At 37.0% G+C, this 21,591-nt stretch overlaps 1 protein-coding gene across 2 annotated transcripts in view; it reads right to left on the bottom strand.

Annotated features, from left to right (window-relative positions):
- The window catches only part of SCYL2 (SCY1 like pseudokinase 2), a 58,663-nt gene that overhangs the window by 36,080 nt on the left and 992 nt on the right, over positions 1–21,591 (bottom strand). For both annotated transcript variants that reach the window (XM_067697665.1, XM_067697664.1), the window contains exon 2: positions 7,034–7,238. In XM_067697665.1, coding sequence (XP_067553766.1) covers positions 7,034–7,210 — 177 coding nt within the window. In that variant the 5' untranslated portion in view covers positions 7,211–7,238. The remainder of the gene's footprint in view (positions 1–7,033; positions 7,239–21,591) is intronic.

Below are 21,591 nucleotides of genomic sequence, written 5' to 3'. Positions count from 1 at the left end.
CATAATGTAAATTCTGTAATAAGGAAGGGACTGTGTCCAAGCCTACATGTAGTAGAGTGGATAAATATGAACAGGTAAATTTTTACTGCATGATTTTAAAAAATTGATCAATCTTTATTATCCTCATATGAATAGCAATTTAACTGAGGGTGTTACGAAGCTTATGAAGCAGGGCAAAAGAAATAGGCCAACAAGTATGACTTTTAAGGCAAAATAAGACTGAAGTTGCCTTATTTTTTTAAAAAAGAACTACTCCAAAGCTGGATAAAAAAGATCGTAATAAATGTGGGACACTAGAAGACTCCTAATAAATGTTAAATCCATTTGAAGAGTAGTCACCTGGCAACACAGAATCTTGTGTCAAGATAAACAGAAATGCTTAATAAATAAATGCATGAATAGCCTGAGAACCAGGCAAAATTTTATATATAAACATACACACACGCACACGTATTTTTTAAAACATTTTCCCCCCAAATAAATCCCTTGGCTTGACATAGGAGAGTTGAAAGAGATTTCAAAATGTTGAGCTATTCTTCTACTTGAAAAGAAGTAAAAGTTATATATACAGGTGGGACAGAAACTATTTATGTAGTGCTTTTATTACAAATTATTTAAATACATAGCAGCCTTTATAGTTATAGTATTCCTATCTAACAGATACGGTGATGGTATTTCAATTTTAAAGGACATATATATGAAGCAAACGTTTCTCACTTATATATACAGTTTGACCAAAAAAATTTCCCTTTAATGACTTGTTTAAATAAAGTCTAATTAAAAATTAGAAAAGCTAATGAAATCCAGTGCAGGGCATTTGTCTCAGAAATCTCTCTTAAATATTCTTTAAAAAGGAAATAAGGATATATTTGAAAAGAGTGTCTATGTTTATAAAACCATTTTAGTCCTAAATATGCTACTCTGTAGAAAGACTAAGTCAGCTTCAAAGCTATAAGAGAAATACAGCAGCATAAACTCTAAGCCTAGCAACTATCTACTAGACATTATAAAAGTTCAAGAGGTAGGGGAGCAGGAAATATTTCACTGAATTTTCAAAAATTAAATAGCCCTTTTTAGTTCAAAAGACTAACTATGGAAAGGTTTGGGCAGAGATGTGGAGATCTATAACTGCTGGTGGATGTGTACATTGGCACAAACACTCTGGAAAGCTTTTTGGCACTGAACAGATACATACACTATTACCTAGCAATTCCATATCTAGGTAACATGTCATATATGCCAACAGCATACAACAATGTTCACAGCAGTACTCTATATATCAATGAAAAGAAAAATTGCTATGTTCAACTACATAGATGTATTTCATGAAAATAAATTTAAGAAAAGGGAGCCAAACACAAAAGTACATGCTATGGTTCCACCTAAACAAAATTCAAAAACTGGCAAGATTATTCCTAAGTGTCAAAGGACAGGAGAGCAGTTAGCCCTGGAGAGAAGGGGCGGGGTTGGGGCGGGGGGAGGTAATAAATGTGAAGAGACATGAGTATTAGCAGTGTTTTCTTGATATGGATGCTGGGTACACAGGTGTGTTCACGGTGAACATTCAAAAAGCTGCTCACTCATGATTTGTGCACTATTCCACATGTGAGTTCTTAAAAATAAGTTTATATTTTAAAAATTAGACAACTTAAATTCCCTAAATGTCACCTTGAAATGTTTTATAGCATCTCTAGAAAGACATTCTAGAAAGAGTAATGGTTAAGAACTAAGAGCTGCTTCTAAATAAACACTCAAAAAGGAAACTAAATAGCACTTGAGCCTAAATAGTAGCTTCCAGTGCTAATAAGCTGTATTTAAAGATCTATCCATTTCAACATGTTTACATGTTGTATTTGGTTAAGTTTATCTAAATAATAACTTTTAAAAATCTTAACGGCTCATTTTATATACAAAACTGGCCTAAGAAATTTATTTTACTGCAAAAAATCAACTATACACTTGTCTTGAAGATTATAAAAGTTCAAGAGGTAGGGGAGCAGGAAATATTTCACTGAATTTTCAAAAATTAAATAGCCCTTTTTAGTTCAAAAGACTAACTATGGAAAGGTTTGGGCAGAGATGTGGAGATCTATAACTGCTGGTGGATGTGTACATTGGCACAAACACTCTGGAAAGCTTTTTGGCACTGAACAGATACATACACTATTACCTAGCAATTCCATATCTAGGTAACATGTCATATATGCCAACAGCATACAACAATGTTCACAGCAGTACTCTATATATCAATGAAAAGAAAAATTGCTATGTTCAACTACATAGATGTATTTCATGAAAATAAATTTAAGAAAAGGGAGCCAAACACAAAAGTACATGCTATGGTTCCACCTAAACAAAATTCAAAAACTGGCAAGATTATTCCTAAGTGTCAAAGGACAGGAGAGCAGTTAGCCCTGGAGAGAAGGGGCGGGGTTGGGGCGGGGGGAGGTAATAAATGTGAAGAGACATGAGTATTAGCAGTGTTTTCTTGATATGGATGCTGGGTACACAGGTGTGTTCACGGTGAACATTCAAAAAGCTGCTCACTCATGATTTGTGCACTATTCCACATGTGAGTTCTTAAAAATAAGTTTATATTTTAAAAATTAGACAACTTAAATTCCCTAAATGTCACCTTGAAATGTTTTATAGCATCTCTAGAAAGACATTCTAGAAAGAGTAATGGTTAAGAACTAAGAGCTGCTTCTAAATAAACACTCAAAAAGGAAACTAAATAGCACTTGAGCCTAAATAGTAGCTTCCAGTGCTAATAAGCTGTATTTAAAGATCTATCCATTTCAACATGTTTACATGTTGTATTTGGTTAAGTTTATCTAAATAATAACTTTTAAAAATCTTAACGGCTCATTTTATATACAAAACTGGCCTAAGAAATTTATTTTACTGCAAAAAATCAACTATACACTTGTCTTGAAGATTCTTAGAATTCTTAATTTCACTTTCATAAATTATTCACTATGAGGTGTTTCTTCAATGAATGTCTTTCAAAAATAATAAAAAGCAACAGAAACTTATTTTTGGAAGCATAAAGACAGAATAATAATACAGATGTCCAATCAGGTACAATGAAGGCACAAGTAACCAGGTGCAAGTAACTTTTTATTTACCAATTCTTTATCGTGCTGCATTCCAGGTTTCATAAATATGTACTTTTTCTCATCAGTTTCGTAGGTGCTATTATTACTACTCTTCTAAGAGGTCTTCAAACATTTAGGTTAAAAAGTTAAAAGTTGGGACTTCCCTGGTGGTGTAGTAGTTAAGAATCCTCCTGCCAATGCAGGGGACACAGGTTCAAGCCCTGGTCCGGGAAGATCCCACATGACGCGGAGCAACTAAGCCCATGTGCCACAACTACTGAGCCTGAGCTCTAGAGCCCAGGAGCCACAACTACTGAGCCCACGCGCCACAACTACCAAAGCCCGTGCACCTAGATCCCGTGCTCCACAACAAGAGAAGCCACCGCAGTGAGAAGCCCGCACACCACAAAGAAGAGTAGCCCCAGCTCACCGCAACTAGAGAAAGTCCGTGTGCAGCAACAAAGACCCAATGCAGCCAAAAATAAATAAAAATAAATTTTAAAGTTAAAAGTTCTACATGATCTGAAAATTATAATTAATCATGTACTAATGTGAACTTGAAATAACCCTAGGAAAAAATACACAGATAATCTTTAAAGGGGTATGCAAACCCTAAAAAGGATTCTTTTAACGTGGAAATACTGCTGTGTTTTTTGTTGTTGTTGGGTTTTTTTTGGACAATGTGAAATTATGATACTTTTTTTGAAGATCATGTAAAAAAGTGAAATGGGGGAAAAGAACAAGATTTAAACTTTAAATGCAATGGTTTAAATATCATGATATTTATTTCACTGCCAGGTAACAACAGAAAACACCTTCATATTTTTAACTATTAAAACCAGGTATGAGAGCTTCCCTGGTGGCGCAGCGGTTAAGAATCCGCCTGCCAATGTAGGGTACACGGGTTCGAGCCCTGGTCGAGGAAGATCCCACATGCCGCAACTAAGCCCACGCTCCCCAACTACTGAAGCCCACACGCCACAACTACTGAAGCCCGTGTGACACAACTACTGAAGCCCATGCGCCTAGAGCCCGTGCTCTGAAACAAGAGAAGCCACCACAATGAGAAGCCCACACACCGCAATGAGGAGTAGCCCCACTCGCGGCAACTAGAGAAAGCCGGCGCACAGCAACGAACACCCAACACAGACAAAAACAAATAAATAAATAAATTTATTTTTAAAGAAACAGGTATGAAAATCTTCTAGCCCAAAGCCTCGTACCCGATGTTTACCACAAAGTCAAATTTAAGATCATATATTCTACTATAAAACACAACTACAATCAAGTACACTGTATGCTAAATCAAATAAAGCTGAGAGGGTAAGAAAGATGCCTTCAGTCTCAATGTCCCTTTAAGGGGGAAGAAAACGACTAGCAGAGTATCCTTTTCCATTATTTTTCTCCCAGTTTCTCTAAAATCAACACTGCCCAATAGAACTTTCAGTGATGATAGAAAGTTCTTTACCTGCACTGTCCAATAGGGTAATATGAGCCACATGTGGCTATGGAGCATTTGAAATGTGACTAGTCCAATAAAGAAACTGAATTTAATCTTATTAAATTTTAATTAATTGAAAAAACCATATATAGCTTATGGCTACCATATTGTATCAAGTACAGCTCTAGATTATCTATTTTCTCTGATTCCTTTTTAATAAAAATGAGGCCATTGAAAAAAGAACTAAAACTTTTCAATTAAGGGAGAAATTCAAATGAGGCTTCAGTGCCAAGAGACTTAGCTATTCCTTAAGGAATTAGCCAGCAGTCGAGACAGGATACTCAGAGTTCTAACCCTCTGAGGTTTGAAAGAGGCAAAAGAAAATTCAAAATCCACAGAGAGCAATGATATATTCTAAAACTACCTTTTTCCTCAAAGCAATAAATTTGGGGAAAAAAAGGAATACAGTTAAAGTATCATAAGAGATCTCAGTTCCGGAAGTCAGCAGTTGAGAAATGCTGTATTAATGTGTAATATCTAATTAACTATCTATTATTTGTGCCTGGTTCTCATGTTCTATTAGCAACAACAGAAGCTCCAACATTAGAGGATTTCAGCATATGAACTAATGATATAAACACAAACACCTAGAACTCTTTTGGTTAAGGACAAAGACACTATTATGTTATCACGTCCTTAATAAACAATGCAAAATTTAGTAAATTTGGTGTTATTTCATTTTCCCTTTCTATAATTGATTATAAAAGCAATTTGTGCTGGTGTTGGAGGTTGGTCATTTATATAACTTCATGACCTCATTCATAATTTTTTAAGTAGTCAATACTCAAGAAACCATTTATTTTTTTGGATGAGCTCTTGGTGAAAGAGAAAACAATGTTCAAAAATGACCAATCGGGCTTCCCTGGTGGCGCAGTGGTTGAGAGTCCGCCTGCCGATGCAGGGGACACGGGTTCGTGCCCCGGTCCGGGAAGATCCCACATGCCGCGGAGCGGCTGGGCCCGAGAGCCATGGTTGCTGAGCCTGCGCGTCCAGAGCCTGTGCTCCGCAACGGGAGAGGCCACAACAGTGAGAGTCCCGCGTACCGCAAAAAAAAAAAAAAAAAAAAAAAAAAAAATGACCAATCAATATTTAAGATAAAGATCAACTTTGGACTTAAAGACTTCTAACCAAATGGCAATAAAAACAAGATTTACACGTCGGGTACAAACCACATACCAGCAATCTATCACAGAACCAAGATTCTTCCTTCATAAAAGGATAACCAAAGCCAATTCCGTCTTTAACATACTTGTTTGGTAAATAAGCTGGTTTTGGAAAAGTCACAATGCATACCCACAATTGTACAATTTTGATAGTCATTGGAAAATATGTGTATTAAATCCCATGTCTTAAATTTGATATGTTTCACGTATAGGGAAGTAAAAGTACTTTTGGAAAGTGATTTTTCTTTTTTTCTTTTTTTTTTTTTTGCGGTACGCAGGCCTCTCACTGTTGTGGCCTCTTCCGTTGCAGAGCACAGGCTCCGGATGCGCAGGCCCAGTGGCCATGGCTCACGGGCCCAGCCACTCCGCGGCATACCGGGGCACGAACCCGTGTTCCCTGCATCAGCAGGCAGACTCTCAACCACTGCGCCACCAGGGAAGCCCTCTTTTTTCTTTTTTGATTCTTCTTTTTAAAGAACATATTTCCACAAACATTTTAAACCTGGTGATTTTTCAATTCTTTAACAATTCCAACAGAAAGTTGTTAGTAAAATTTAACACTAACAATCCTCCACATTTCTAAGAACAGTCTGTTGGTCTCTTAAGTCAAATAAAAATAAAAATACAACTCATTCAAACTACTCTTCACTAAAAGAACAGTTTTAAAATAATTTTTAAATCAATATACCCCCAAACATACTACTGATTATATGCCACAAATGTATCCCCTGATAGAGGGAATAAGGATGCTTAAAAAAAGAATGTTAGAAAAATTTAACTGAGTATTTTGTCGTAATGTATTGATAAAGATAAAAAGGAACATGGCAATTTTTATTCTAAAACACTTTGCTAAAAGAGGGAGGAGATATGGGGATATATGTATATGTATAGCTGATTCACTTGGTTATAAAGCAGAAACTAACACAGTTGTAAAGCAATTATACTCCAATAAAGATGTTAAAAAAATAATAAAAACCACTTTGCTAAATATTAAAATCTAATACACTCATTTGTGCAACTGATATGTTTGTTATTAAGTAAACAAAATTAAAGTACAAGATGAGATGATATATCAAACAATGTATTTGTAACAATGAGATTCAAGGGCATTTGTTTAAAAAGCATTTGTTTTTCTATGACTTCATTAGATGAAATGACAACTAAAGAACCCATTACTTTTAGCATTTCTTAACATAAAAATGCACACATGCACATTATGGTACTTATTAGCTTGTGTGTTCCTTCCAACTGGACTCTAAACTAAAACTTACCTGCTTTGTTGACTTTTTTGTGCCATTAAAAATCTTCCAAGCTAGCCCACTGCCACCACTGGCAATGTGTCGACCAACATCGAATTCTCTAGTGACGGGATTTCCCATCACAGCACTAGTGACATCAGCTGTTACTTTTGTAACAGTACTCTTCAACTTATTAAGCATGGACTCCATGGCTGCAATTCTGGGTAGTTATAGTTACCTAGAAACAGAGGGGGATAGGAGAGCACAGATCATTTGTTTTTACTTCTTTAAGTATTTATTCATTATTTAGTCTGAAAGCTTAATATACCCCAAACAATGAGCAAAACAATCCTATAGAAACAAAAGCTATATGTTAGTTATGCCTTCAGAGAACCCAATATACTTGAATGCAAATTTAAGTCTAGGAACTGAACTGTGCTTCAACCTCAATTGTCACAGACCAATAAGAGAAAAGACATATTCACACTGACACTAACATGAATGTTGCTCAACTATATAACATGGTCCATATTATAAGACCCTTTAAGTCTTAAAGGGGTGTAGAGGGTCTGAATCTTCACAGTAAAAAAAAAAACTATAAAAAACCTGAAAGGCTCTAATGTTATACTAAGCAATAAATTTGTATTTCATAAATGTTTTGTCCACTGTTGAACTATGAAGTCACTTAAGAATATTTTCTAAACAAAAAGCTAAAGGACAATAACACATGAACAAGCAATAGGTAATAAAATATTTGTCAGATTTTACACATATCTGGTGATGATGGAGGAACAAACACTATATTTACCCTCCCTCCTCAACAACTGGAAACTGGACAAAATATATGAAACAAATGTTTTCAGATATTGAACAGGCAGCACAGGCCATGTGATCCCAGTGAGAAAGCAAACAAGGTGAATTCTAGGGTTGCCCCAGCTTTCTGCCTAGAGGCACACTGCAAACCATGGAGTAGACAAAGAATCCCAAGCATAGTCTAACTGAATTAAGGAGTTGAGGAAAGAAACTGGAATTCAATGATGCTGAGATGGCTGGGACTTCTGAGACAGAATTTCAAAGAGAAGGGGGAAGAAGAGAAAAAAAAAATTTTTAAGGCAAAAAAAGAGAAGGGAACAGTGCTGAAAAAGAGCTCCAGAAATTTGCAGGGGTCCCCCTGATGCTTTGTTGAATACTAAGATGCACATACATAGTGTGCAACTTCACCAGGTTGAAACGGAGCAGGACCCTACGGGGCCCTCTCAGGTACAAATACTTTGTGTCCCCCCATTTCTTGTTTGTAGGAAATAGGCTTCATTCAGCCCCCTTGACCTTCCCTGAGTTCCAAAGGGCAAAATCAAACAATTGCTTATCAGGGAATGGAGGGAATGCAGAAACAAAAGAGGAGGAGTCAAGAAACAATAATGCAGCCTCAGGGCAGGGTCCTGGTCCTCAAAGAATATACATAACAATACCTTTGAGTTCTTCTACAGGAACTAAGGCCCGCCCCCACCCAGTTAGAGGATTATAACTTCAGGTTGAGCATGAGATTCCTGGAACACCACCCTGTTACCTCACCACCAACCAAGCAGAAGAAAATCTGCACACAGTGGCAGATAAACTGGACTGATCCCCTCCCCAAATGATTCTCCCTTTAAAAACTTTCATGATCAAGCAGAATCTTTGGAGTTGGGTTTTTGGACACCAGTCTGCCATCTCCTCAAGTTGCTGGCCTCCTGAATAAAGCACCTTTCCGTTCTTACCAGCACTTGCCTCTCAAGTATTGGCTTTCAAGCAGCAAGCAGCCGAACCTGAGTTCAGTAAGAAAGTCAGGCAAGGAACAAATAGCGAGCTGTGAGCTGAATAGTTACAGAGTTCATACAGGGCTGCAAATCTTTTAATTTTTCAAGCTAGAGTGGAGAGACCTCATTGATCACTAAAGGCATTCAGTAGAAACCCCAGAAGGACTATGCCTTGGTACAGAATAAACCATTCTTAAAGTATCCTAAACCTGCCGTAACAAACTAAAAAGCTAGCCTCAAATGATCAAACTAATCATAGATCACTTAACTGCTTACCAGAATGAAACCCAATACTCATGAATGGAGACAAAAATAATTTCAGATACTAAGCGATATAACATTCACAATGTTTAGTATGCAATCAATAATTATCAGACATGCCAAGAAGCAAGAAAATGTGATCATAACCAAGACCAAAATCAGTCAATAAAAACAGACTCCAAAATGAGCTTATAGAATTAGCAGCAAAGATATAAAAAACTATCATATGTCCAAGTGAGACAGGAAGGAAGAGGTCAGGGGACAACAGTTAAAAGAATGACACAGCCAGCGCTTCCCTGGTGGCGCAGTGGTTGAGAGTTCGCCTGCCGATGCAGGGGATATGGGTTCGTGCCCCGGGTCTGGGAAGGTCCCACATGCCGTGGAGTGGCTAGGCCCGTGAGCCATGGCCGCTGAGCCTGCACTCCGCAATGGGAGAGGCCACAACAGTGAGAGGCCCGCGTACCGCAAAAAAAAAAAAAAAAAAGAATGACACAGCCATTGAGGATATGACAAAAACTGGTTAGGCTCAAGATGGCAGAAGATCTGACTTCCCGTAGACCTTGAGCCTCATTATATGCTCACTGTAATACACTAGAATGCTAAATGACACACCCACAGGTGCCATGACAGTTCTGAGGCTGACCATAAAAGGCCAAAAAGTGAGTGGTGGCCTAGTTCCTGGAAATCCCTGCCCCTTTCCCCAAATAGTTGAAATAATCCTCCTACTCATTAGCATAAGAAATTATCCAGCCCATAAAAATTAACAACTTCATATCCCAGGGCCGCTCTCACTTTCTGAGACAGTCTGCATTCTGCCAATTTTAATGTTTATCTATCTAAATAAACCTGCTTTCACTTTACTTTGGCTGGCTCTTGAATTCCTTCCATACAGGAAGCCAAGGACCCTCACTTGGCAGCCTGTCCTGGGACTCGCCAGAGACCTGAGACATGACTATTCTCTCGCTTCTCTTTTCTCCTGCAAAACAAGTATTTAGAGGAAAGCACGAACATAATAAAAGAAAATGGAATATTAAAAAAAAATCAAATGAACACTCTAGAGACAAAAATATCTCAAATAAAAAACTCAGAGGATATAATTATCAGATTAGACAATGTAGGAAAAAAAGATCAGTGAAACCTGAAGATAGAGTAAAAGGCTGGGAAAAAATAAATGAACAAAGTCTCAGTGACCTGTGGGACAATATCACAGTCTAACATATATAACTGAATCTCAAAAATGAGGGGGAAAGGGGAAAAATAATATTTGAAAAATAGCCAAAAATTTTCCAAATTTGATGAAAACTATATAGCACCAAGAAATTCAATAAACACAAAGCAGGATGAACACAAAGAAAACCATGCCTAAATATGTCATATCAAATAGCTGAAAATCAGTGATTAAGAGAAAACTCTTAAAAGCAGCCAGAGAAAATAGGCAAATTATATACAGAGGAAAAAAGATAAGAATTTCCCCCAAACTTCTCATCAGAAACTATACTAGGGAACAGGCTGAATAGGGAAAGGCCAGGGAACAACTGAATAAGGTCTCAAAAGAGCTAAAAGAAACTGCTGACATAGAATTCTATAAGCCATGAGGGAAAGAAAAAAAAAAACTTTCAAAAATAAATGTGAAATAAAGACTTTTTCATGAAAACCTGAGAGAATTTGTTGCCACCATATATTTACTATAAGAAATATTAAAGGAAGCCCTTCAAACAGAAGGCAAATGATACCAGATGGAAATCTGAATCTACAAAAGGAATGGAGGACTCTGAAAATAAAAATTATGCAGGTTTATAAAAAACTCCTCATGTTATGTTTGAAAGACAGCTGATCATTTAAAGCAAAAATAACAAAAATGTGTTGTGCTTATAATATATGTAGAAGTAAAAATATGATAAAACAAACCAAGGATAAGAGAGGGGAAATGGAGGGAGCTTCCCTGGTGGCGCAGTGGTTAAGAATCCGCCTGCCAATGCAGGGGACATGGGTTCGAGCCCTGGTCCGGGAAGATCCCACATGCCACAGAGCAACTGGGCCTGTATGCCACAACTACTGAGCCTGCACTCTGGAGCCTGCAAGCCACAACTACTGAGCCCATGTGCCACAACTACTGTGCTCCGCAACAAAAGAAGCCAATGCAATGAGAAGCCCGCACACCACAACAAAGAGTAGCCCCTGCTCACCACAACTAGAGAAAGCCCATGCACAGCAACGAAGACCCAATGCAGCCAAAAACAAATAAATAAATTTATAAAAAAAAAAGAGAGAGGGGGAAATGGAAGTATATTTTTGAAATATTCTTATATGTGAGGTAGTATAACATCATTTGAAGGTAGACTGTGGCATATTAAAGACATATTATAAACCCTAGAGTAATAACTAAAATAATAAAGAGACAAAGCTAAAAAGCTAACAATGGAAATAAAATGCAATCCTAAAGTAAATTGAATTAATAAAAAAAAAGTAGGAAAAGAAAGGAACAAAGAACAAATGTGAAAAACAGAAAATAAATAGCAAATAGTAAGTTTGAATCCAACCATATAAATAATTACATTAAATGTAAATGATTTAAAATTCCAGTTAAATGGCTGAGACTATCAAACTAGATTAGAAAAGCAAGACCCAACTGTATGCTGTTTATAAGAAACCCACTTTAAACACACTTTACAAGATGATTTAAAACTAAAAAAATGTGAAAATATACAAGCTAGAGTGGCTATATTAATAACAGGCAGAACAGGCTTCAAGACAAAGAGGGACACTTCATAATGACAGAGTTGTCAACTCTCAAGAAGACATAACAATCCTAAACTCTCAAGAAGACATAACAATCCTATTTAGTGTACACACTAAATAAGAGAGTTTCAAAATAAATGCAGCAAAACCTGACAGAACTGAAAGAAGAAATAGACAAATCCACAAGTGTAGTTGGAGACTTCATGGGTCCTTTCTCAGTAGCAAATGGACAGATAGACCAAGTAGACAGAAAATCAATAAGGACATAGAAGACTTGAACAACACTAACAAATAACCTGACCTAAAACACTCCACTCTACAAAAGCAGAATGCGTTTTGTTTTCATATGTACATGGAATATTCACTAAGATAGACTATATGCTGGGCCATAAAACAAGTCTCAAAATACTTAAACCTACTGAAATAATACAAAATACGTTCATTGACCACAATGAAATTAAGCTAGAAGTCAGTGATAGATAAATATCTAGAAAAATGCAAATATCTGGAAATTAAACAATACTTCTAAATACCCAAGGGCTAAAAAAGAAATCACAGAGAAAATTTTTAAATATTTTGAAGTGAATGAAAACGAAAAATCTGTGGTATGTAGGCAAAGCAGTGCCCCATAGGAAATTTATAGCTTTAAATGTTTATTTAAAAAAAAAAAACCAAAATCAATGGTATAAGCTTCTATCTTAGGAAGCTAGGAAAAAAAGAGAAAATTATACTCAAAATAAGTAGAAAGAAGGAAATAAAGAGTAGAAATCAGGTTTCCCTGGTGGTGCAGTGGTTAAGAATCCACCTGCCAATGCGGGGGACACAGGTTTGAGCCCTGGTCTGGGAGGATCCCACATGCCACGGAGCAACTGAGCCTGTGCGCCACAACTACTGAGCCTGCGCTCTAGAGCCTGCGAGCCACAACTACTGAAGCCCGTGTGCCACAACTACTGAAGCCCGCTCGCCTAGAGCCTGTGCTCTGCAACAAAGAGAAGCCACTGCAATGAGAGGCCTGCACACAGCAATGAAGAGTAGCCCTGGCTGCCACAACTAGAGAAAGCCCGCATGCAGCAATGAAGACCAAACGCAGCCAAAAATAAATAAATCTATTAAAAAAAAAAAAGAGTAGAAATCAATGGAACGACTGAATTTAATGTAATTTAATACTCTATTAAATAGAAAAATGAAAAAGAAAAAATCAATGAAGCCATGCTCTTTCTTTTTTTTTTAAAGATAAACCTCTAGCTACATTAAGAAAACTTTTAAAAACACAAAATGACCAATATCAGAAACGGAAGAAATCCTACGGATACTAATCCTATATAGAGTCTAAAGATTCTAAACAAATCAGATATCATATTATGGATGATCTTATGCCAGCCAATTAATTCAACAACTTGGATAAAGTGAAAAAATTCCTTGGAAGGTACAACTACCATAACTGAAGAGAAAGTCAGAATAATCCTATTTAAAAGAAATGCAGGGCTTCCCTGGTGGCACAGTGCTTGAGAGTCCGCCTGCTGATGCAGGGGACGCGGGTTCGTGCCCGGGTCCCGGAGGATCCCGCGTGCCGCGGAGCGGCTGGGCCCGTGAGCCGTGGCCGCTGGGCCTGCGCATCTGGAGCCTGTGCTCTGCGGCAGGAGAGGCCGTGGCAGTGAGAGGCCTGTGTACCGCAAAAAAAAAAAGAAAAAAGAAAAAAGAAAAAAAGAAATGCAATTCATAACTGCAACTCTCACCACAAGGAAAACTCCAGGCTCGGAGGGGTTCACTGCTGAATATTATCAAACATTTAAGGAAGAAATAATTCTAGATCCATATAAGCTCTTCCAGAAAATAGAAGACAATAGAACACTTTGATGTTCTATAGTCAGTATCACCCTGATACCAACACCAAATAATGACACAAGAAAACTTCATATCAATATACATCATCAACAGGTAAAAATCCTTAACAAAACATTAGCACATCCAACAAATCCAAACCCACAACCAAGTGGAATTTATCTCAGGAATGCATTGATTTAACACTCAAAAACAAATCCACGTCATTCACCATATTAACTGAATAATGGGTAATAGAAAATATATGATCATCTCAGTAAAGGCAGAACAAATTTTTTGATAAAAATTCAATACTCATTCACAATAAAAACTCTCAGCAAACTAAGAACAGAAAGGAACTTCCTCAACCTGATAAATGGCACCTTTGAATACCTATAGCTAATATCACGTTTAAAGTTAAGAGATTAATCACTTTCTCCCTAAATTAGGGAACAATGTAAGGATATCTACTTTTACCACTTCTATTCACTATTCTAATGGAGGTCCTAGCCAAAGCAAAAAAGAAAACAAAATAAAAGACATTCATACTGGGAGGAAGAAGTAAAATTCTTTATTCTCAACAACATGATCATGTACAGAGAAAGTCATAAGTAATCCACAAGAAAGCTACTGGAATTAATATGTGAGTTTAGCATGATGGCAGAATACAAAAACAATACTTTTTTTAAAAAAGACTATTCTTATATTCTAGAAACAGACAACTGCACACTGAAATTTCAAAAATACCATTTTGAAGGGAGGAGTGGCCAAGATGGTGGAGTAGAAGGAACCTAAGCTTACCTCCTCTCTTGAGCACACCAAAATCACAACAATCTACACAACCACTGTTGAAAAAGACTGAAACCTACCCCAAAAGATCCTCTATAACTAAAGACATAAAGACAGAACCATGAGACTGGTAAGAGGAGCAGAGTCACGACATAATCAAATCTCATACCACCCTGGGGGAGCGATCCACAAACTGGAGAAAAATTATATTACCAAGGTTCTCCCACAGGAGTGAGAGTTCTGAGTCCCACATCAGCTCCCCAGCCCAGGGCTCTGGCACTGGGAAGAGAAGCCCCCAGAGCATCTGGCTTTGAAGGCGAGCAGGGCTCAACTGCAGGAGCTCCACAGGACTGAGGTAAACAGAGACTTCACTCTTAAAGGATGCACACAGGGACTTCCCTGGTGGCGCAGTGGTTAGGAATCCGCCTACCAATGCAGGGGACATGGGTTCAATCCCTGGTCCAGGAAGATCCCACATGCCACAGAGCAACTAAGCCTGAGCACCACAACTACTGAGCCTGTGCTCTGGAGTCCGTGCACCGCAACTACTGAGCCCATGTGCTGCAACTACTGAAGCCCGCATGCTCTGGGGCCCACGTGCCGCAACTACTGAGCCTGCGTGCTGCTACTACTGAAGCCCACATGCCTAGAGCCCGTGCTCCACAACAAGAGAAGCCACCACAGTGAGAAGCCCGCGCACCGCAATAAAGAGTAGCCCCCGCTCACTGCAACTAGAGAAGAAAAAAAAAATGCCGCTGAAAAAAAAAAATTAAGGAACTAGAAAAAATTTGCAAAGAAAGTAAAAAATGTAAAGGACAAATATTGATGCAAACAAAACAATAAACAAAGCAAATTAAAAAAAATACCATTTCAAGGATGTGAAGTACCTATGGATAAATTTGACAAGACACAAAGACTTGTACAATGAAAATAACAAAAATTTCTGCAAAACATTGAAGATGACTTAAAAACTTGTACAGGAAATGAAAGACTCAATATTGTTAAGGTGTCAATTTTCCACATCAATCTATAGACTCAACGCACTCCAATCAGAATCCCAGAGGCTTCTGTAGAAAGAAACTGACAAGCTGTTAAAATGTTACTCTGAGAACAGGTCCACTAGATTGTTTAAGGGTCCATGGCCCAGAAAGAAGTTTAAAGTCCTATCACTCTTCAAACCTTCACCTGCCATGTGTATTCTTTCCAAAAATTGATTTACCTAAGAACAAGTCTGTGTCCTGCAAAATTTTCCTTAACCAACTCTTTTTTCACAGTTTTCTCCCACCTGAACAAAGTAAAATATTTTTCTCAGCCATCCCAGTCTTGTTATAGGGTATTTCCCTGGGTATAAAAATCTTTGGCAGGCATGCCAAAAGGGAAAATGCAATCTGAGAATACATTAATCCTGAAAGTCTCTTAAGAGTAAAGCAAAAAGAAGTTTGGTAAGAAATTCTGAAGAGGGTTGTGCTTAATTTCTTAACAGCAAAACCCCATGCCTTATCTGTCACAGAATTACAATTAAGAAACAAGATAGTCGTCACAGGGCTGTATAGGAACAAGTTTATTTATTTCAATTAATAAGCAAAAACTCCAAGGTTTTGATAAAAGTAAAACATAATCATAATACACCACAATCTAGAAATCAGATACTTTGTAATTATCTAGCCCTTGACAAAAAAATTCAGATGCCATCAACTTAAAACACAAAAAGAAGTACAACATCTTACAAAATTATTTAGAGAATACACAAGCAAAAATATTTGGAAGGCCACTGGCTTAAGGCAGCACTAGTTTGTGTCCTATTTTCTCAGTTAATTACATTATATTCATATAATTTACTTTCTATTAAAGATTTGAACTATCTGTAAATAGAAATAAAAATTCACTTTCTTTTTTTAATTTAATGCTGCATTTCTGTAAGCAGTTAGAAAATGTTGCTACTGGCATCATGAAAACATTCATTGCCATGCCAAGTTGTTCTCTATGAACATCTGCTGCTGATTTTGATGGGGAGGTGGAAGAGACATAAAAACGCTATTTAAAAATCTACATATACTTTCCTCTAACTCTGCCTGAGTAGCTACATATTACATGCCATGCACTTGCCATACACTGGAAATATAGATGTAAATGGAAACATGTCTGATATTTAGGGATCAGTCCAGTAGCAGACTCAGACCTGCAAAGATTTATAGCAATTAACTAGAGGTATGAATGTACCATGCTTTGGGAACATGAAGATTGGCTCAAAAATGAAGGGTTTTTTTGTAAATCAATTATACTCCAACTAAAAAAAAAAGTGTTTTTCAGCTAGGAGAAAAGGGAAGGAGCTTCCAGAAAGAAGGATTACTACGTGCCAAGACATGGAGGGAAGACTATACATGATGTGATTTGAAAACTAGAGATAGTTCAGTATGAAAACAAAGGATATTTTCAGAGTTAATAGTCAAATTTGAGATGCCTATCCATCACCCAGAGTCAACACTGGTGTACACAAGGTAGAAATAGACATGGAAATTAATCCAGTGAATTATTTAATATTTATTGAGCACCCACTATGTACCTGATACCACATAAGAAACTGGGGAAGAAAGAAGTAAAGGAAAAATAAGCCATAAAGAGCTTACCATCAAAGGTAAGAGACAGAGAAGTAAACCAACCACAGCATTATTATCCTACAGTAATAAAATGCTACAGAATATACATACACAGACGCTACAGGAACAAAAAGAAGAGGAACAGACAGAAGAAAGTTTCCCCCAAACAGCAAAATCATACACGTCTTTAAAGGGGAGGAGGAGTGAACTAGATAGAGAGAGAATGGGACAAGTGTAGGAGTAAAAACTAGCAGTTCAGATAAAAACTGGAGGAAAAGAGAGAAGTATGGCAAAGGAGACTTAGAAAAGCCAGGTTACCAAGGGCATTAAGTAGTAAGAAACCAAGCTATGATAAGCCACAGATAGGTTTCAGGCCTGAGTAAAATGATTAATCACTCCATCATGCAAAGTGAAAGATATACGAGGGGTGGAAGTAGGGAATATGACAAGACTGAAGACACTGTCAATTTGTACTTCAGGAATTTTATACATACATAATTCAGAATGTATATAGGCCAAAAAACAAAAAAAAACAAAACAAAGGAAAGGACACTTGGAAATAGGGATAGAGAAGATAGGAAAGAGACAATAGGTGGAGAGGGTGTTTTAAAGGTGTTGGTTACATGGATATTTATTTTATAATTACATATTAAACTTCATTATGCATTTAAATGTATCATATATCAAATTTTAAACAAACTTTGAGAGGGAGAGGTTGCTGAATTAAGGAAATAGCAGTAAAGAAGGAGAGGAAAGGAAAAATTAAGAAAAGTTAAGAGAACTTGGTGACCCACTAGATAATTAGATAATGGAAAGAGACAAAACTAGGAATCCCAATCAAGTCTCTCATTTCAGAGTCTAGGCGGAGGATGAAGCCATTTACCAAGGCAAGGCTACAGGAGACAATTGCTTGTTTTGTGGGAGGAAAACCTCAATTTTGGACATGTTAAAGTTGAGTTGCCTGAATGACATTAATATGCATATATAGCTAGGAGGCTTTTAGATATGCAGGCCAAAAACTTAGAAAAAAATGTCTCAGCTGAAAATACAAATGTGGGCACCATGAGCTTAAAGCAGTATAGTAGTTAAGACTACGGGCTTGAAAAAGGTTACCCAAGGAGACCAAAAAAGAATATGTATATCACGAGAGTAACAGAAGGCTACTTTGACGAATGAAGGGGAGAAAAAAAAAAGAAAAAGTATATCATGAGAGTAACAGAAGGCTTAGGACAAAATGAAATGAATGAGTTTATGAAATAAGATCTGAGCCTAAATGAGATTTTGAATTATTGGCAATAGCTTTTTTTTTTTTTTTTTTCCGGTACACGGGCCTCTCACTGTTGTGGCCTCTCTCATTGCGGAGCACAAGCTCCGGACGAACAGGCTCAGCGGCCATGGCTCACGGGCCCAGCCGCTCTGCGGCATGTGAGATCTTCCCAGACCGGGGCACGAACCCGTGTCCCCTGCATCGGCAGGCGGACTCTCAACCACTGCGCCACCAGGGAAGCCCGGCAATAGCTCTTTGACATGTAAGAAACCTAGAGACCAAATATATTTTCTTAAAATGATAGCTTTTCAAATTTCACTTGATAAATGAATAAAGAAGTCTTATTTCTCTAAGACAAAATTATAAGTGATAGAAATATTTATTCGTATAAGTGATTGTCCTTTGTACACCATTTAGTAGAATTCACTTGAAATTCAATACTCCCCTTGTAAATCCCAGCCAAAATAAGACTTGGGGCAGCTTCAGTATGATCCCAAGATTATATCTCCCTACCATCTGATTCAGCCATCACTTGGCTTTTACTAAAACCAGTAGATGAATCTGTTCATACTAGATTTTACTTGTACCTGGCATAAGGTGAGTTGGGTATTCGGCACCTGATGGCAGGTGGCTGAAAGGAACTGGCAATCCTTTCAGTTCTGCCTACTCATAAACTCTAGATATAGCAGGATAAAATAAAACTTTGTGAATTTTCAAGTAGCAAAACTCCAAAAGTCCCTCTTTCTACTTCCCCAAGAATAAAATATTCTTTTTTAGTAATTTGATTAGTAATTTGAACAATAAGTAGAATTAGCTTGATTTTTTTGTTGGAAACACTGTAATGCAAATAAAAAGGTTACTGTAATTATACCTGATAATGAAATTATGTTTAGTAACTGTTAGTTACAGAGACTAGACTTTCAATAAGTACAAAATAATACACACTGACTACAAAAAACAACACAAAAAAATACAAATGAATTCAAAATAGTTTTAGTCCTTAAGAGGTACAAGGGTCTGAGAATTTTGAAATACCACTTATATAGTCATTTGTACAAATACTCATAAAATTTTATAATTTGAAATAAGAATTACATTAACATGACAAATAATTTTGACAAAATGCTTCGTAAAACTTGGTAAAAATTTTGTACCTATACTTCTATATGCAGTGCTTATCTGTTTATATGTAAGATGATCCTGAGATATACCTTGGAAATACGTGTTTTTTTTCTTGTAGGGGGGCTTACAGATTACTAAAAGTTTTTAAAAGATACAGTTTTTAAAAAATGGTTAAAAACATTCTTTGGCCTATACAGAAACCATGTTTAATTTTACTCAGGAAACAAAGATCGTACCAGCTCAATACAATCATTCTCTTTACAACTACAGAAGGTATCTAATTATTATCAGTTGAGCTAGAACAGATTACTTCAGGGGACACACGTGATTTAAGAAACAAACAAAAAACTAAGAAGACTTAGCAATGTACAGTGAAGCACACATCCATTCAACAAACTACTGGGTACAGAAGAGGTGGAAAACACCATGCTAAGATGCAGTAGGAGAAACAAGAAGTAAAACATTGTTTCTATCATTAAGTTTGTATACAATAAGATTTTAAAAGCGGAATGAGAGGTTATAAGGCAACATATACTTAAATATCAAACTACTAATTTGAACAATAAGTAAAATTTGAGGAGAGATTACATCCAACTCTTTAGAAGGCCCTTCCAGCCCATGAACTTAGTGTAGCTTTTACTACAGGAAGTCAACCAGATACTTGGAAATTATTGAAATTAAAAAAAAAAAAAGTAGCAACAGCACTGGGGTGGCAGTGTCTCACTATTCAGCTCCTCTAGCCAGAGAAAGAGGAAAAAGGAATAACTGGGTAGGAAATTAGACGAAATGGTCATTAAGGGCACTTCCCTAGTGCCCTTGATTTAAGAGCATATAAAATCCGAAACACAGCATAGTACAATGCATGAAAACTGAAACTCATAAAGCACTGAAGTGTTGTCTAAAACAATGGTTTTCAAACTCCAGAGCAATGATTTTCAAACTCTGGTGAACATCTAAAAACATCTAATAACATCTAAATGACTGGGTAACTTGTTAAAACATATAGATGTCTATGTACTATGTCAAACCTTTGGAATCAGAATGCATAAATGTGCAGTCAAGGCATTTATAGTTTGAGCAGTTCCCCAGGTGATTCTGATGCACAGTGAATTATATAATTAAGCACACAATCTTCAGTGGCAACAAAACCTGGGTTCAAACGCCAGTTCTAATACAAGCACTATGACCACCAACTAGCGTCCCTAACACTAATTCCAATCTTTCTAAAGAGGGAATTGCCACCCATTCCTCAAGTGACTGTTGTGAGGATTAAAGATGATACACAGAAAATGCTTAGTACAATTCCTGGCACATTTAGTAAGCAGTCAATGAATTTTCATTTAAAAAACATTTATTAAGCACTTACACAGTATCAGGAGATTAGGGAAATCTCATTAATTTATTAAGTATTAATAAGCATGGCAACTCTGCAATGGTGTCATGAGAACATATAATTAGGGGAATCTATCGTAATCAGGAAAGTCTTCCCTGACGTGAGCTGAATGATGAGCAGGCATTAACTGAATGAAAAGGAAAGGAAGAGCATTTCCAGGCAAAGGATGCATCATAATCAAAAGCCATATACCTGAAGCAGAACAGAAAGAACAGAGTGACTAGGAGGAAAGAATGCCAGAAGGTGCTGTGGAGATGAGGTCGCAAAGGTAATTAAGAGGGACCTAAACAGCCTGTTAAAGATTTTAGTTGAGCTTAAAAACAGTGAAGAGTTTTAAACATGGAGATAATGTGATTAGATCTACATTTTGAAAAAGTCACTCAGTCTGGTGTGGAAAACTAGAGGGAGCCACAGTAAATGCAGGTAGACCCTAATTAGGAGACCATAAGTACTTCAAATGAGAAACGATGGTGGCTGGAATTAGAGTACTAGTATGAAAACCAGGTTTAATATTTAAACCAAAAAATAAGAAGCCAAACGAAAAAAGGCCTGCAAAGTCCAAAAGGAAGCTTCAATCACCTGACTTTCAAGCTGTTACCAGAACATGACTGGTTTTAGTGACAGGTTGGTTTGGAAGCATTAACCTTAAACTATATTAATTTTCCAGAATGGAGAGGCTTGCGAATGCGACTTAGAAAACTTCTTACTCATAGAATCCAATTTGTAAAAAAAAATGATGATTTTTTTCAGATGATTTTCATTTCATTTTTCAGATGATTCCTGACTTTGATCTACAAAAATACTAG

This window comes from Pseudorca crassidens, chromosome 11 (assembly GCF_039906515.1).
Source record: "Pseudorca crassidens isolate mPseCra1 chromosome 11, mPseCra1.hap1, whole genome shotgun sequence".
NCBI lineage: Eukaryota > Metazoa > Chordata > Mammalia > Artiodactyla > Delphinidae > Pseudorca > Pseudorca crassidens.
The sequence above is the reverse complement of the archived record's forward strand: the minus strand, read 5'-3'. Positions and strand labels throughout refer to the sequence as shown.